An 18,199-nucleotide genomic window follows, 5' to 3' on the forward strand; every position below is an offset into this window, starting at 1 on the left:
CACTCTTTGAGTGCGGTCCTCCAACCAGTTCCCTATCCACCGAACTGTCCTACAGTCTACTCCACAGTCTTCCAGTTTGCCCAACAGAATGTCATGGGGGACCTTATCAAAAGCGGGGCCTGTGCAGGAGGGTGGCGGGAGGGGAGGCAACTGGAGAGCCGGCAGCCCGCCGGGGCAATGGTGGGCGGCCGGGTGCGGCCCACACCGGGGCAAGGGCAGGCCCGGCAGCCAGGGCAAGGGGGGAGGCGGGAGAACACGGCGGCCTGGCCCGATTGGGGGACGGATGGCTGGGACAGCTCTCCTGTGTGAGAGGCAAGGAGGGGACTGGCCATCCTGGGCAGGGATTGGCCAGGGGCGAGGAAAGGGGTAAGTGTGGTAAGGAGAGTCATGAATGAAAGTAAAGCAAGTTAAATCAAAGCAGTTTGCCCTCCTTTACACCAGCAGCCGGGCTTGCAAGCACTCACTCACTCTCACTCTCTCTCTCAGGAGTCACGAATGAAAAGCAGCTTACTCTCCTTTAGAAAGCTAGCCCTAGCAGCCGGTCTGCTGCCACCGCTTCCTGCTGATAAAGAGATGGGCAGCAGGGAGGCAGCCTTAAGGAAAAGGAATCACATGGGCAGGGCCAAAACCCATGTGATCTCTGCTCAGAGCTACCAGAACGCCGTTTTAGGCGTTCCCACTCCAAATGAGCCTTGGACCTAGCGATCCGGCAGCTTGGCTCGTGTGCCCACAGAGAGGGCTCTGCGTGCCAGCTGTGGCACGCGTGCCATAGGTTCGGCATCGCTGCTCTATACATTACTTCTTTTATAAGTTCTCCACAGAGCCAACCTATGCTCTGTGAAGACACGCATCACCTTGGAAGTAGACACACAAATACCACATGGAGGTACTGTGCACTTGTGTGGCAGCAGAAAGAGGAAAACTCTCCTTCCCTGCCCTGTGTTTGCCCGGGGGGAAAGCTTGGGAGAAAGGCAGGAGCTTCCCAACCCAGTAGCAGCTTTTTGAGGCTATTTGCATGCTGTGTTTTGTTTTGTTTTTAGTAGAAGCCGATCCCCATGGTGATGTGTGTCTACGCTGCACATAGGTTGACTTTGTGGAGAACCCATAAAGGAAGTAATGTACAGAGGGACTGTGACTTTAGTGCAAAATTGGAAGCAGCAGTCAATCCCATCTCAGACAGTGGCGAAATATAGTGTGGACACTGAACAAGATTTTAAATGAAAGATATATGCAGGCTCAGAAATGGAAATCTCATTCTAATTTTGTGGACATATGGACTTGAGCCTGGATCTTGTTCAGTATATGAATGGGATCCCTCCTGTGAATCCTACATAAGCTGCCTCTGCCTGCATTGGGCTGAGGGCTGCTGCCAGTCAGAGTAGGCAAGACTGTCCCTGATAGGCCAATGGTGTACAAGACACTTCATTTGTTCACGTTTGTGCCCAACACTCAGCATAAATTCAAAATGAGGGCCGCCTGCAAGTGGGGTGAACACCATCCTAACTTTACCTGTACTAAAGAAGTGGCATCTAAATTATCTAAATAATCCAATAATTTCCTAGCAAATGAGGGAACTGGAGTATGGCTACAGGTGACTAACAGAGGCAGGCAGAAAGGAAGGTGGAGACAAATATAAAAATTTGCCAGCACCTTCAATAGTGGATAGTGGAAGTTGTGCTGCCAAAAATGAGGGGAATTAGAACATCTTGATACAGATTAGCTCGAGAACATCCCTCTATTTGCAACTGAAGCAAAGGTTAACTCATGAGAAACCAGGACAGTTCAGACAGAACAGTCAAGCTGAGAGGAAAACAGACTCTTTCTTACAATACAAACAGGGCGTAATCATTTCCCAGACTTATCAGAGCCTGTGCAGTGTAGCTGTCGGAATGTCAGATGAGGATCAGAGATCAAGGTTTGGATCTCCGCTCTGCCACAGAAGGTCGCTGGCTTACCTTGGGCCAGTCGCGCACACACTGTCAGACCTCCTCACATGGGTGTTGTGATTATAACTGGGAGAAGAGAACAATGTAAGATGCGTTGGGTCCCTGTTCCTTCATCTGGTATAGCTGCCACTCTTTTTGCAGGAAGCAGAACTGCTCATTCAGTAGTCAAACTAACATTAAATATGGCAAGCGGAACGAACAGGTGTAGAGCCCCTAGTTCTAAATAACACAACTTTGTAACTCTCAGGTCTGTGATACCCATAAATAAAATGTGTTTGGCAGGGCAAATCATTTATAACAAACTGGATCACAATCATTTTAGCTGAGAATTGAACATGCTTTAGCTAATACCAATTCAATAGCCATATAACATGGGCCTGCTTTAGCACAAAAACTCTAGATGCTGAGTGAACCTTTCTAGATCCTCCCCTACTTCTGACTCCTTTGCTGGGATGCATGATTCCTTCTCTGCTTGGACTTTATGATGCCTGAAAAGTTTGGGCTTGTGGCTGAAGCTCTTGTCACATGAAAACTTTTGTATGGCTTAGTTCCTGTATGAATTCTTTGATACAAAACAAGGTGACTGTTGTGACCCCAGGCCATGACACACTGCCTCCCATACAAAACTCTTCCTTTCTCAGGTTTAGAGACACAGGCAGTTACAGTTAGGGACTCAGGGCTGTCACAGTTCACTACCTGTCTAGTCTCTCTTTACTATGCAGAGAGCCCTCACCCTTTCACGTGCTCAGGCTTCCTTCTCTCAGGGACTTTCCCAGACAGGGCAGCCAGTTCCCTAAATTTACTACCCTTCACCCAGCTACTGCCCAGGGCTACTGGAATAAGGGAACTCAATATTTATTTCCCTTATATGCTGCCATCATTTAGTTCATCAGGTTATCTTGATCATGATCAGAATGGCTTGTGTGTTATCATTTATCATGACCCCACATAAATCCAGTCAGCCAAGGTTAAACAGACAAAGGAGGGAAAAGTTAACATTTATAAGAGTAACAACATAGGAATGAGTGAATCAAACACTGAGATACATTATTCTTCCACCATTTATACGGTTTCTCTCTTGTGTGCATTTGTTGATGGACAATAAGGCCTGAACTCCGAGAGAGGCTCTTTCCACACTACAAATTTTTCTGATTCTTCCCCTGTGTGGTATGTTGATGGGCAATAAGCTCTGAACCCCAAGAAAAACTCTTTCTGCGCTTCAAGAATTTATACGGTTTCTCCACTGCACGGCTGTGTAGGTAGTGGTTCCTCCACCGCGTGAGTATCTAGGTAGTGTTCAACAATCTCTTTACACAAGCTAAACTTCTTTCCACACACCAAGCAATGATATGGAGACTCCTTTGCATGTTTAAGTTGATGGATACTAAGGCTAGCCTTCTGAACAAAGGTCTTACCACACTCTAAGCATTTATATGTGTGGGTACGTCGATGTTTAGCCCATTGATCTTGCTGAGAGAAGACCATTCCACATTCCTTGCATTTAAATCGTTTCTCTCCTACGTGGACATATCGATGCATCCTAAGTGTCAACAACGAAATATATGCCTTTCCACAGTCTCTGCATCTATATATTCTGTTCCCTTTACGGGTTTGTTGCTGGCCAGTAAACTCTGACCCCCAAGTTAAGCCCTTTCCACACTTCGAACATTTATATGGTATCTCCCTTCTCCAATCTGTATCAAATAATGACTGAGAAAAGAACATTTCCCCACACACAGAACAACTTGTTCCTTGGTCTGGAGGTATGTCCTGGGATCTAGTACCCTGAGAATCAGATGATTCATTCTTCTGCCTTTGTTTTGTTCCAGTATTTCTTGTCTGCTGTTCTCCTTCCAGTGGGACCAGTTGTGGTTCTCTTTCGGACTTGTTCTGGGGACCATCAGCCTCTGGAATAAGAGTAAAGACAGGTAAGACCTAAACATGATACCAAGGAAAAAGAGGCCATTAACTGCTCTTGGTAGTGACCGAATGGAACATTTATACGGTTCCTCCCCTGTGAGGAGGTGTTGAGGGCAAGTAAGCTTTGACCCCCCAAGCAAGGCCCATTCCGCACTTCATACTAGTATATGGTATATCCCTTCTCCAATCTTTATCAAATAGTATTGGAGAAGAGAACATTTTTCCACATGCAGGGCAATTGATCTTTCTTTGGTCAGGAGGAATGTCCTGGGATTCAGTACCCCAAGAATCAGATGATTCATTCTTCCTCTTCTCTTCTGTTCCAATATTTCTTCTCTGCTGTTCCCTTTCTACTGGGAGCTGTTGTGGTCCTTTTTTGAACTTGTTCTGGGGACCATCAGCCTCTGGAATAAAGAGTAAAGACAGGTAAGACCTAAAAGTGACATCAAGGAAAGAAGGCTACAAAATGCTCTTGATAACAACACGATGGAACATTTATATGGTTTCTCTGCTGTGTGGATTTGCTGATGGCCAGTAAGCTTTGTCTCCCATGCAAGGCTCGTTCCACACACTGCACATTTTTTTGGTTTCTTCCCTCTCCAATCGGTATCAAATAGTGACAGAGAAAAGAATGTTTTTTCACACACAGGATCTTTCCTTGGTCTGAGGGGATGTCCTGGGATTTAGTACCCCGAGAATCCGAGGATTCATTCCCCCTCTTCTGTTTTGTCCCAGTATTTCTTCTCTGCTTTTCCCCTTCCAGTGGGACCTGTTGTGGTTTTCTTTTGGACTTGTTTTCAGGACCATCAGCCTCTGGAATAAAGAGTAAAGACAGGTAAGACCTAAAAGTGACATCAAGGAAAGAAGGCCATAAACTGCTCTTGATAACAACAGAATGGGAATCTCTTGAAGCGGAGACGAATCCTGCCACATGTTAATTGGCTGTTGATTCTTCCTCAGAGAGATGTTATATGGTCTGCATCTCTCCTGAGGACTGTTCTCCAGATATTTTTAAGGTTACTCGGGTCTTTTCTGCACAGGGCTTTTTTTTCAGTTCTGGCCCTATATCACATTGATTTCTCTCCAGAGTTCAGCAGGCATGGTCACAATACCCCAATGCAGCCTCCCGACTACTTCCCAGCCCTTTTTGCATTCTGCACAGTAAAAAGCTGCAGAATCAATTCTTCCCTGGGGTTTCTCATATTTTTCTCCCTGCGCACCTACTCTGATTTCTTCCCCCCGTAAAAGTCAAATCACTGCTTTTTTGAAGTGCAGAATGTTTTCTTTGGTGTGAAGCCTGACTCTGGCCCTACGTTCACACTCCCCTTTATCACCCTGTATCCAGATTAGGTGAACAGTGACCAATCTAGGGTTTTTTCTTGATTAAAAAAAAAAAATTAAAACTACGTTGCGTTACTGTTCGTTTAAAAAAAAAAACCTTTTTAACAGTTGAAGGGGAAGACATTGCAATGTGTCTAATAGAAACACACTGCAGAGAGTCCTTAATCCCAGTTTCGCTCCAGAACACCTCAGCCAGTCAATACACAGAAATATCATCGTTTGTCATATGAGCATGCTAACTTTGGCAGTATGAAATAAATCGTCTTCTGACCAGCATGTTGGATTACATTTTGTACAGGATGTTTCCTGTACTTTATAGACCACTCTTATCACAGTTTGAAATGCATGTAAAAAAAAAAAAACCCAGTGAAACTGCTGATGTTCATCTTCCCCCAGAAAGCCTGCAGCAGAAACAGTAGCAGAAATAAAAACCAGACACCACTTCAAGTGGTGGCCAAAAGTGGTTCTGATCCTTGCGGGCCAAAAACCCAGAAAACCCGTTGTAAGGCTGCCATGCTGAAGACATCTTAGTGGCTTTTTATGCTCTTCTTATGACTGTTTAAATTTTCATATCGATTATTGATGTTGTGTTTAAGGTTTTATGGCATTGATGGTATTTGTCAGATGCCTCAAAGAGGGATCTGGAGAGACATACATAAATGTTGAAAGCAACTGGGTAGTGTATAGAAATTTCCTCCAAGATTAGGTAGCAATAAGCCTAACTTCATTCTCTTTTTGCATTTGAGAAATTTTTCCTAGCTATTTTCAATCATTTGATTATTAGAACCCTCTTAATTCTCCAGCGGGTGAAGGGTGGCCAAATAAGTCCTATCTGGTTACACCAGAAAAAGGTCATCACTTCACAGGAAGTTACATATCTGATCTCTCTTTTTCTTCTACATCCTGGAAAAACCTATTTCTGTTTCCTTGCTGCATGGAAATATAATCAGGTCTGGGAACCAAAAATCCTTCTTTGGGGAAAAGAAACAGACCAATTACTTCATGGGGGGTGGGTGGGCTACTGCTTGGATCCAGAAGTTATCTGGTGAGTCATCCTCAGCCCAAAGTGGAGAAAAAGGGAGCAGGGAACTTCATCACAGAGAAGGGAAGCCCTAGCCCAGAGAGAACCTCCAAGAAACAGTATCTTAGCCCCCTCCAAAGGCAAGCAAGATCCAGCATCCTAGTCTGACATCATCTCATGTGGCTGTGAAGCAATAGATTTTCACCTGCACTCAAGATTTTGTGCCTGCTGAGTCCTCAACTACCAGGTAGGGGTGGGAGGATTTGTTCCTCCATTTTAGCTTACAAACTAATACGTGAGAAGTCCACTAAATATTCAAAAGCCCCTCCCCATGCCTGCATGTCGACCCGCTCCACTCCCCTACTGAGCCTCCACTGAAGGAGGCCTACCAAATTCCTCCTCAAAAGGAGTGGTTTGGGCCTTCAGCACCTGTGAATGAAAGGGAAAGTAGAGCCTTACTCAGAGAGGCCGCCTTCCGACAGTTTCTCTCCATGACTTCCTTATGAAGGCTTCCTCGATCCCGGTCCAGCAAAGCCCACTCAACCTCAGGACAATACGCAGGCTCGTCCTCAGACGAGGAAGACTCTGAGGAAGACTCTGAGGAAGACTCTGAGGAAGAGCTCACAAGACCCTGAAAAGGGGAGGGGAAAAACATCCGTCTTCACAGAAAACCTAACAATTCTTCCCCTTCCGGGGGCAATCCTGAAGGATTATAAATCAGATGTTTACTTTCAGGATTCAAACCTCCATCAGATGTTTCCATTTCCAGACTAGTGAGCAGCACCAATAGCAGCCAAGGGGAAGGGAAAGAGAGATTCTCTCTGGCCTAAGGACGGCTGGGGGGCACCAGAGGCATGATCCGTACTTCCATACTTACCCGATCAGGAGGCCCGGAAACGCACGGCGAAGAACTGATCCTTGGTTTATCAGCACCACCTGGAAGGATCAAAAGATAATTGGAAGGTATTCTCTCCTTTGCACATGTTTAGCATTTCAATTCCTCGCATGGGGAAAGAAAAGATTCTCCTGTCTTGGCTCATGGTCACTAGAGATGGGCACGAACTGCATTACGAACCTCAAAAACCCACGAAAATGGCGATCGCCCGATCGTGACCTAGTGGATCGTGATTGGCCACGGCCAATGAACCAGCAGTCGGGAGAGGTCCAGTTTGGGGCGTTCGGGCGCGGTTCGGGAAGCACTTTGCCCCATGGTTCTCCATGCCATCATGGTGCACCTGTATGAGGCTGTGCGAGACATGGTGTGCAGAGACCTGTCGGCCACCCAAGGCAGAACAGTGCATTTCACGGCTGACCTGTGGAGCAGCTGCCATCACGGGTACCTGGCCATCAATGTCCACTGGTGGCAACCAGAGGACCGCTGCCTCCCCAGGCTAAGATCTGGCAGCCGTAAAAAGGTGCCCAGCTTGAGCCCGGGCTACAGGATGGTTCTCCTTCAGGCCTGGGGGATGGACAAGGTCCACACAGGGAATAACATCGCCACCACCATCAAGGCGGCTCTGAGGGAGTGGATGCCCGGGGTGGGTTTGTCCGTGGCTTCATGGTCACGGACGCGGGAGCCAACATGTTGGCAGCCCTGAAAGAGGCATCCCTCCTGGGCCTGGTGTGCATTGTGCACAAGCTGCACCTCGTCATGCAGGACGTGCTTGGGCTGGGGAGCAAGCCGAGGGACAGCAGGGACGAGGGAACCTTGCGGACGCGCAGTCTGCTGGACAGCTGCCGTCGCATCGCTTCCCACTTCTCCCGCAGCATCAACTCATCCCGCGAGCTGCTCCAGAGACAGGGGGAGGAAGGGGACCCCGAGCACCAACTGTTCCAGGACCTGCCCACCCGCTGAAACTCCACCTACGACATGATCTGTTGTCTGGTGGAGCAGAGGTGCGTGGTGCAAGACATCCTGTCCTCTTTGGATGTGCTGAGGAGAGGAGTTGAGCCTCAGCTCCATGGACTGGAGAGTCCTTGCACAGATGTCCCGGATCCTGAAACCTTTCAGGGATGCCACTGAGCTCTTGTGCTCCTACCAGGCCAGCCTGGGTCAGGTCCTCCCTCTGATCTACAGCCTTGACCAGTTTCTGGTCCAGGAGCTCCAGCAAGGGCAAGAGCTGCTCCCCAGGGTCCAGGACTTTGTCCGGAGGATCCAGGCCTGCATTGCCGAATGCCTGCATCCTCTCCGCTGCGAGGCACCCTACCAACTTGCCTCCCTCTGTGACCCCCGCATCAAGGGCAGCATCGCCACGCAGGAGGGTCAGATGCAGCACTGGAAAAAGGAGCTCCGCAGAGCGGTGCTCTGTTTCCAGAGACAGAGGGCAGGAGAGAACGAACCGGGCAGCAGCGAGGGGCAGGCGGTGGAGGAGGAGGGTGAGGGCGAGGGGCAGGAGGTGGGAAGAGAGCCACGCCAGGGAAGAGCCACCTCAATGGAACCTTCGATCTGTGGGCCTCGTCGGCGGGCGCGTCCCGCTTAGCGGAAGACTCGGCAGGGGCCATGGTGCGCAAGTACCTTTCAGAGCCCACCGAGCCCCCCCATGCCAACCCGTTGCAGTATTGGGCGAGGAAATCAGACCGATGGCCGGAACCATCCATTGTCGCCACCAACATCCTTTCCTGCCCTCCCACCAGCGTGCAGAGCGAGCAGGTGTTCTCCCACCTGGGAGACCTCCTCCATCCCCGCCGCACATGTCTGCACCCGGACCTGGTGGACATGTTGATGTTCATCAAGGTGAACCTCAACCTACAGGGGCACCCTCCCCTGGACCTGGACCTACCTAGGGTCTGAGCCACCCTGGGGTTGTGGCTGTCCCAGCTCGTCCACAGCGGGCTCAAGCCTCCCTCAGTTCTCGGGGCTTCTTCCATGGATGGTGACCCTTTGTCCTCCTCTCCCTGTCAAGTTCCCGTTCCCTCTTCACACCTCTCCCTCTCCGGATCTGCCCAGATGCCTCCCAACCTCTCCTTTCTTTCCATCCTGTCCTTTCCGCGAGGGCAGGAATGTGCAGTGCTGCCAGCTGATGCTGCTTCTGGCCAAGAGGAACAGCTCGGCTGCTGTTGCCGATGTGAGAATGGCACTGCACAGGAACCTCCCCTTTCCATGGGCACCTGGTGTCCCCTCTGAGCAGGGGGTAGTGTCTCTCTCCCACCCTTTCCATGAGGGCAACAAGGTGGGTGTTGTCTGCTGCTACCGCTTTGGACCACCAGGGGTGGCTCAGCAGCTCGCGCTGAGCTTGACAGGTTTGAGCTGCACGGTGCCCCCCCTTTGCATGGGCACCTGCTGTCCCCTCTGGGCAGAGGGGGATGGGTAATGCCGCCACGACCAGTCACGTCCTCTCCGCAAAGGCAAGAAGGTGGTTGATGCTGGCTGCTGCCGAAGAGTTCCTCGGTGGGATGCTTGGAGGAGGCCTCGTGGCTGTGGGTGGACCTTCACACTTCCCCTTTTAATGACATGTCCTCTCCCTCCCCTCCTTTCCAGCAAGGCAGGAAGGTGGGTGATGCTGATGGAAGCCTCCTTTGGGTGCTTGCGCAGCAGCTCAGGAACTGTTCCACATATAGTTAAACTGCACGGTCCCCCTATCCTTCGCCAACGCTGAGCCCTCTGAGCAGGGGGGAAGCGGCCCCCTGACTCATGTCCGTCCCATAAAGGCAGGAATGTGGCTGATTCCTGCTGCTACTGCTGCTGTCATGTTTCCGTCTCCCCCTCGCAGGAACCACTCTGAGCCGTCCAAGCAACGTCTCCTGTCCTGCCCATCACCTACATTCCACAAAGGCAGGACAGTGGATCAGGTCTGCCCCTGCTTCAACATGAGGGACTATCCTGTTACTGCTCCCACTTTGGTTACACATCTTGGTTGCGATCGTGCAGCCGATTGTACCATATAGGGGTAGAGTCGGTTGACAACGTGGCGGCTCCCGTCAACAGGACTGACAGGACCTCTTTCAGCTGGGTGGGAATGTGTCCTGCAACTCGGGTCGTTTCTGGCGAGGCAGGAAGGTGGGTGCTGTCGGCTGCTGTCACGTATGTCCTTAGCTGGAGCCTCAGGAGAGGACACCCAGTAGCAGGGGGATCGGGCTGCCCCCATGCGAATGTCGCGTCCTCTCCCCCCACCACCACTGGGAATACCAGCATGCTCCACTTTGGCCGAGCGGTTGCAGGGGGACCTCCTTACTCCCCCCCCCCCGCATGACATGTCCTCTCCCTCCCATCCTTTCTGGCGAGGCAGGAAGGTGTGTACTGTTGGCTGCTGTCGTGTATGTCCTAAGCTGGAGCCTCAGGTGAGGACACCCAGTAGCTGGGGGATCAGGCTCCCCTGTGCGAATGTTGCGTCCTCCCCCCCCCCCGGAATACCAGCACGTTCCACTTTGGCCTGGCGGGCGGGCACATGGGGGGTGCCACCAGAGAGCGGCCAGACCCCCCGCCTCCTAAAGGGGAAGTGGCTTGTCACTGCGTCCCCATGCCCGCCAGGCTTGGCGGCCGCCAGCCTCAACCACATTCCTGCCCTCGCTGGGAATACCAAGGCGCTCCACTTTGGCCTGGTGAGCGGGCACATGGGGGGTGCCGCCAGTGAGAGGCCAGACCCCCGCCTCCTCCCCGTGCCCGCCAGGCCCGGTGGCCACCAGCATCACCCACCGTTCCTGCATCGCTGGAAACAGCGGCGCGCCCCACTTTGGCCTCCACAAACCACGATTCACAATCCGGTTCAGCAACGGGAGATGTTCGTTGCGGTTTGCTAGTTCGGGATCATCATCGGCACCAAACCATGATCTGCTGGTTCATTAATTTTTTTGGGTTCGTGCCCATGTCTAGTCACAACTATCCTTGCATCCTTATTTAGGATAACGTTTTTGCTTCCTTATGTTTGCAAAACCCAATCTTGCTACATCCAATCACATGACGGGAGCTTTGACTCTTGAAAGCTTATACCCTGGAAAATCTTGTTGGTCTTTACTGGACTCGAATCTTAATCTTGCTACGGTTAGCACACAGAAAAATATGGCCTGTTTCTCCAATGGTACAGAATTTACAGAATTAAGTAGGAAGTACTCTGAAATGGAAGGAACTCTGACAGAACCACAACTACCATACCTCAGAATCTCTTTGCATGTGGGCTAGACCAGCACATATGCAAAAAGGCAGCCTTGTTATTGGTAAAGTACCACAACCCGCTTCAAAGCAGGGGTGGCCACTCCCTCTCTCAGGGAGGCATTTACAGTCTCCAGGACACAGTCTGCCTGCCCCTTGATGGCAGATTGAAGCAATCAAGAGGGGCAAGAGTTATACAAGCAGGTGGTAGACCTCCAACGTCTAAGAATCCTGCCCACATCCTCAGACTGGACAAACAGAAAGGCATCCCTACACAACTGGCCAAGTCGGCATCCTGGGACCATCTGATCCTGCCATTGCTAACACAGAGTTCAAGTCAGAATGGATGCAAGAGATTTTATCCGCAAAGCGCTTAGTAAAATGATGCAAGGGGCTTGCTATTACTTGAGACAGGCCCACGGTTGTCATGGAAGCCATTACGTTCTGAGCTGCTCCTGATAATGTAGCCTCGGCATAGATGCTGAAGTCCCCAAAACAACCAGCCTAAGTTACCATGGCATAAGATCTCCTGAAAGTTTATAATTTTCTTCCTTGTTTTATTGGCACAACTCTCTTCCCAATTTTTGACATCAACTGACATCAAACATTTGTTTTTAGTTCAGAGGCAGCTTTGTCTGAAAGTCCGTAACTGCTGGCGCCAGAGCTGAGATGGGCCAAAAATGTTTATTTATTTATTTATTTATTTATTTATTCAATTTATATACCGCCCATCCCAGGGGCTCTGGGCGGTGAACAGTTAAAATTGATAAAAACAAAAACTAAAATCAATATACAAATAATAAAACAAATTAACAAGGTGCAGTGGTGGGGAGAACCTTCCCCACCCCAAAGGTGGGAGGCCGACATGGCACCGCCCCCTTCAATCACCAAACGCCTGGCGGAACAGCTCTGTCTTACAGGCCCGGCGGAACGATAATATGTCCCGCTGGGCCCGGGTTTCCATTGACAGAGCGTTCCACCAGGCTGGGGCCAGGACTGAAAAAGCCCTGGCCCTGGTTGAAGCGAGGCGGGCTTCCTTAGGGCCGGGGACCACAAGTAAATATTTATTCGCTGATCGAAGCGATCTCCGGGGAACGTACAGGGAGAGGCGGTCCCGAAGATATGCCGGTCCCAACCCACTCAGGGCTTTAAAGGTAAGAACCAACACTTTGAACCTGATTCGGAATTCAACCGGAAGCCAGTGCAGCTGGCGCAGGACAGGTGTGATGTGTGACTGGTAAGGTATACCAGTCAGGACCCGTGCCGCCGCATTCTGGACCAGTTGTAGTTTCCGGATCAGGCCCAGGGGTAGCCCAGCGTAGAGTGAGTTACAGTAATCTAGCCTGGAGGTGACCATTGCATGGATCACTGTAGCCAGGTCCTGGGGCGTCAGGTAGGGGGCAAGTTGCCTGATCTGACGAAGATGGAAAAATGCAGACTTGGCAACCGCCGTGACCTGGGCCTCCATCGATAGGGAGGCATCCAGGAACACACCCAGACTCTTTACCACTGGCAAAGTTGCCAGTGGTGTCCCATCCAGGGCAGGGAGCTGGATCCCAACATCTGGCAGCCCCCGTCCCAGCTGCAGGACCTCCGTCTTCACTGGGTTCAATTTCAGCCTGCTCTGTTTCAACCATGCCGTCACAGCCTCCAAAGCTCTGGCCAGATTGTCTGGGGCCGTGTCTGGCCGGCCGTCCATCAACAGAAAAAGTTGGGTGTCATCCGCGTATTGATGACAACCCAGCCCAAACCTCCGCACCAACTGGGCGAGGGGGCGCATATAGATGTTAAATAACATTGGGGAGAGTATCGCCCCTTGGGGAACCCCGCACACCAAAGGGTGACGGGCCGATAGATCTCCCCCGAGCGCCACCCTCTGTCCCCGACCCTGGAGAAAGGAGACCAGCCACTGTAAGACTGTCCCCCTAATCCCCACATCGGCAAGGCGGCTGGCCAACAAATCATAGTCAACCGTGTCAAACGCTGCTGTGAGATCAAGTAACACAAGCAGCGCTGACCCGCCTCGATCCAGATGCCTGCGAAGGTCGTCTGTGAGGGCAACCAAGGCTGTCTCCGTCCCATGGCCAGGACGGAAGCCAGACTGGAATGGGTCCAGGACTAGAGCATCATTCAGGAATTCCTGCAGTTGTACCGCCACCGCCCGCTCAATCACCTTGCCCAGGAACGGGAGGTTCGACACTGGGCGGTAACTGGACGGGTCGGTGGGGTCTAAAGATGGTTTTTTCAGGAGGAGCCGCACTACCGCCTCCTTTAACACTCCTGGAAAAACCCCAGAGCTCAGGGAGATGTTAACAATGGCCTCCAGATGGTCCCGTAGCCCCTCCAAGCTGGCCTTCACCAGCCAGGATGGGCAGGGGTCCAGAGGACAGGTGGTTGGCCTCATCCCCTGCAGGATCCTGTCAACATCGTCCTGAGAGAGCAGCCTGAAATGGTCTAATACGGACCCAGAAGACGGCCAAGGGGTCTCCAGTTCCCTTACTGTATCAACAGTGGGTGGCAGGCCACGGCGAAGGGACAAGATTTTACCCGCAAAATAGCTCGCAAAAGCCTCGCAGCCAATAGTTGAATTAAGAATTTGGTGGTCTCCCTGAGAGAGGGAGACCAAGGACCGAACTGTTTGAAATAATTGAGCCGGGCGTGAGCTAGCGGATGCAATGGAAGCAGCAAAGAAATCCCTCTTTGCTGCTTTCACTGCCACCTCATAGGCTTTCATAAACGTCCTATAAGATGTTCTTGCCTCTTCGTCGCACCCCCGCCTCCACACTCGCTCTAGTCGTCTCAGAGACCGCTTCATCTGGCAAAGCTCCTCGGTAAACCAAGGAGCTACCCGTTTGCGGGCTCGGAGAGGACGGCAGGGGGCAATAGCGTCGATGGCTTCGGAAAGACGGCCATGCCAATCATCCACCAGCTCATCTAACGTACTGCCAGGGGGCAGGGGGGTTTATGTCGTATTTTCTCCCATATGTTTAGTAGATACTCACAATATTATCACAGGTAAGCTATAAATCCCTCTCAGTTTTCATCAACCACAAAACTACTGGCGTTTTTACAAAGGCATCAACACAGTCTAGCCTGGAAAATTCCCCCCTACCTTGACACAGCCAAACTGCCCACCTGGATCAATGGCATGGTAACACTGAGACTTGATTACTGTGACACATTGAACAGAGGTCTCGTCTCAAAGTCAACTTGGAGACTCCAGATCCTGCAGAGCACAGCTCAATTATTATTAGTCAGGAAAAGCATGCATATTGCTACCATTCTGCAGACACTCCACTGGCGATCCATCAGTAACTAGTCTCAATTCAAGGTTTTGGCTACTCATTCATTCATTCATTCATTCATTCATTCATTCATTCATTCATTCATTCATTCATTCATTCATTCATTCATTCATGTTATTTATAGTCCATCTTTCTCACTGAGACTCAAGGTGGATTACACAGCTGATCAATATGATCAGTATGAGATATTCAATAACATATACAAAGCCCTTCAAGGCGGTCCCTCGTATCTACAGGACTACAACTCTTCCTATACTCTGCTATGGCAACGTCCCTCATCTGAACAGGGCTTTCTGCACATGCCACCCTACAAATGGGCAAAATCACCAGCTGTCCATACACAGGCATTCTCTGTAGTGGCCCCCTTATGGAAGAACTTGCCTGAAGACTTCAGGAAAGCTCCCACTCTCCTAGCTTTCCACAAACTGTGCAAAACCAAATTATTCAGAAGGGCGTTCTTACACCGGTAATAGGGTTGTGGGATAAGGAAATGGTTCAAAGAGATGCTTTGATAAAGGGATAGGGACTGTAGAACACAGTGCACTGTATGTTTCTGTAAGGGTGTTCCTACTCTGTTGTTTCCACATCTTTTAATACGTACGTCACATTGCTTGTGATTGTTTCAACATTGTTTTACTTTGTATCAGATTTCTGCAATCTATATCCAATTGTACTGTTTATTGAATGTCCCAGCTGTTGATTGGATTGAATTACGGTGCGTAATCCGCCTTGAGTCAGAGTGAGAAAGGCGGGCTATAAGTAATGTAAATAAAAATTGAAATATAATTTTTTTTAAAAAACAGCCACTATTCTTCCAACTATCGTGCACTTATTTTAAACTGATTCTAGGTTTTTACTTCCCCAAACGGAACGTTCTAACCTGAGAATATGGAGTGGAGCACCCTTCCCACCTAGGACCAGGGGGGCTTAAAAGCAGATGCCCTACACTCTAGGAGGACATCTGGTGGGAACGACACCACGTTTGGTCTTACCCAAAGCTGCTCCACAGTAACGCTCCTGCGTGATTTGATCCAGTAACTGAAACAGAAGTGGGGAGTCTGGTAAGAAAAGAATACAGACTATTATTGGTTCTAAAAACGTTGGGCAATCCATGTGGATTTTGAAGGGGCCCTTGATCATATCCTGTGCCCCACACACTGCCTAGATGAAACCCTCTCACCTGCTCTCTCTGTATCCTGGCCTCTGCCTGGCTCAAGAGGAACCCTTCTGCCAGAACCACCACCTGGGAACTGTTCTCCGGCCTGTATTCCTTGACCCAGTTCCTCATCTCCGGGGGCAGGATGGCCAGGAACTGCTCCACGACCACCAGGTCCAGGATCTCCTTCTTGCTGTGCTTTTCTGGCTTCAGCCACTGATCGCAAAGAGTGTGGAGTCGGCTGCAAGCGTCTCGGGGCCCCTTGGCCTCCTGGTAGCAGAAGTGCCTGAAATGCAGGCGATACACATCTGAAGGGAGGGTGATGTCTACCAGGTTCTTCTGCTCAGTTCCTCTTCTGTTCCTAGCCTCAGTGGCATCAGGGCCTTTTCTTGCTTCCGGATCAGCTGAATCCAGTTTGCCTTTCATCCTTCCTTCCTTCCTCTCCAAACAGCCTCCACCTGGACCAATAGATCACCTTCTTCCTCTGCCAGATTCCTCTATAAAGTGCTGGATCTATGACCTCCTGCAAAGCCAAGAATGATTTTTTTGGACTGATATAAATATGACATTTGCATCTGAAGAACTGAGTTCTGACTCACAAAGGCTCATGTGGGAATCAAGAGTGTTAGTAAATAAGAAGCTAGATGGAGCAAGGGGAAAAGAGCTTTCACACAAGAAGAATGGTTTTATTCAGCTTAAGAAAAGTATTACTATACTATAAACTAAAGATGCCTGCAGCATTCAGCAACTAGAGAACACCACATGATACCAAGAGAAGGGTGCCAATATACAAAATGGTTGGGAAGTTGGAAAGAGCAACTAAGAAGCAGGGTGGAGCCACTTAAGAGTTACAGAGGAGTGAATCGCCCCAATCCTGCTGCCAAACAGCTTAGAATTGCTTACAAAAGCCAGCAGAGCCATAGAGGAGCCAGAGAAGAGATGGGCCCCAACCTGCTGATTTGTTTCACGTTTTTAGTTAACTGTCCAGAAAAGAACTTTAAAATATGATAACAAGTTTGAAGAGAGCTGTATGTCGAGTAAAAATGAGGCTTTTGAGGGTATCTTTTAATTCAGTCAATTTTTGAATACTATCTTGATAAGAGTGCTTTTAGTCTAGAAAGTATTGCTTATTTTCCTTCAAAAATCTAAGTCTTTGTAAACTGGATGGGCTTTTTTATGCTCGACTTTAATTAATAACTTTTAATCTTTTTATTATGTTGTGCTTTTTAAGCCACTTCAGTCAGGTTCTCTAGAGAGGCATCGTAAAATTTTGTTGCAGCCAGTTGGCTGAAAGCAAATAAATTGAAGCTGAACCCAAGACAGAAGTGACCCTGATGGAAGTGATGCTGATTTGGAAAGCAGAGATCTTGAAGGACATTGTGCTCCCCCCTTTCAATGGGGATCAGCTCAATCTTCCAGACTCGGTCAAGAGTCTGGGGGTTGTACTGGATCCCGTGCTGCTGCTACTGAAGCAAGTTAATGTAGCAGTAAAAAAGGTCTTCCACAAACATCTGTCTTGCCCAGAATACGGCAGCCTACCTTCACACAGCCAGTCTGGCCGTCTGGATACACAGCACAGTGACATTAACACTTTAACACAAGTTTTTTTCATCCAGAACAGCAAGGAAAAGCCTGCAGTGTCTCCACGGCAATGCTAGGCTTATGGAAAGAATTACAGCAAATATTCAAAGAGGCGCCATTTTCTACAGTTTGCAGACAGCAACAGAAAACAGAGAAAAACAGGAGAACGTGCAGATCGTATTAGAGGAGCACCTCAGCTCGACCTCCGAAGAGGAGCTTCCAGAGAGAAAGAAAAACTCTTTAGGCAAGATTTATTCCTGAACTAAAAACTCTGGTTATATACTTCCGGAATCTTGAGATCCTTCTCCCCGCTCCCCAGAGGGCTACTCCTCTCGCCTATCCCAGTTGTCAAACGCAGGGGCAGATTTTGCAAAGGAAATACTCTTTTATGCCTTACCGGGTTTAAAATCACTCCCCCAGAGCGGCTTCTTCTACCCGTCACCCAAGGCTCTAGCCGGAAGAGAGGTAAAAAGTCACGGGGACGTTTCTTCAGGCCTCTCTAGTAATTGAGGCTCTTTCTATTTAACCCTTAGGTCGACGCCCCAGGAAGCAAAAAGGACCCACTTGTTGCTGGGTCCTGTAGAGAGAGGGTGTATTTGTCAGAACTGGGTAAAAGAGCATTTTAAACGGATCTTCATGCATTCATATGACTTTTACACTGAAGCAAAATAAAACTACCGGCATTTTGTAGACCATGTCCTACTTTATGGGCAGCATCATTAACAACAGTCAATCCACTGCTTCAGGTGCAGTGCAAAAACATGAAACCAGGGCTCATGCTGCACATGTTGGATAATGCACTTTCAATGCACTTTATCAATCGTTTGAGGTGGATTTTTTGTT

General features: G+C 49.5%; 1 protein-coding gene across 1 annotated transcript; it reads right to left on the reverse strand.

Annotated features, from left to right (window-relative positions):
- Positions 1-2,928: 2,928 nt before the first annotated feature.
- On the reverse strand, positions 2,929-17,789 carry LOC129327338 (zinc finger protein 287-like). Its single transcript, XM_054975896.1, has 8 exons — positions 17,754-17,789; positions 15,800-16,298; positions 15,612-15,657; positions 7,106-7,164; positions 6,688-6,859; positions 4,557-4,679; positions 4,148-4,270; positions 2,929-3,853 (listed from the first exon to the last, which is right to left on the reverse strand). Exons 2-8 carry the CDS (start codon positions 16,199-16,201, stop codon positions 3,174-3,176), a joined length of 1,605 nt encoding a protein of 534 aa, XP_054831871.1. The 5' UTR covers positions 16,202-16,298; positions 17,754-17,789; the 3' UTR covers positions 2,929-3,173.
- Between the last annotated feature and the right edge of the window lie 410 nt (positions 17,790-18,199).

Source organism: Eublepharis macularius, chromosome 4 (genome assembly GCF_028583425.1).
Source record: "Eublepharis macularius isolate TG4126 chromosome 4, MPM_Emac_v1.0, whole genome shotgun sequence".
Lineage (NCBI taxonomy): Eukaryota > Metazoa > Chordata > Lepidosauria > Squamata > Eublepharidae > Eublepharis > Eublepharis macularius.

Coding starts and splice junctions, on each gene's coding strand:
- LOC129327338 (XM_054975896.1), bottom strand. CDS start 16,201: ATGAAAGGCAAACTGGATTCAGCTGATCCGGAAGCAAGAAAAGGCCCT. Junction 7,165..15,611: donor TTACTGTGGAGCAGCTTTGG/GTAAGACCAAAC, acceptor TGATCCTTCCAG/GTGGTGCTGATAAACCAAGG. Junction 4,680..6,687: donor TCGGAAGGCGGCCTCTCTGA/GTAAGGCTCTAC, acceptor TCTTTATTCCAG/AGGCTGATGGTCCTGAAAAC.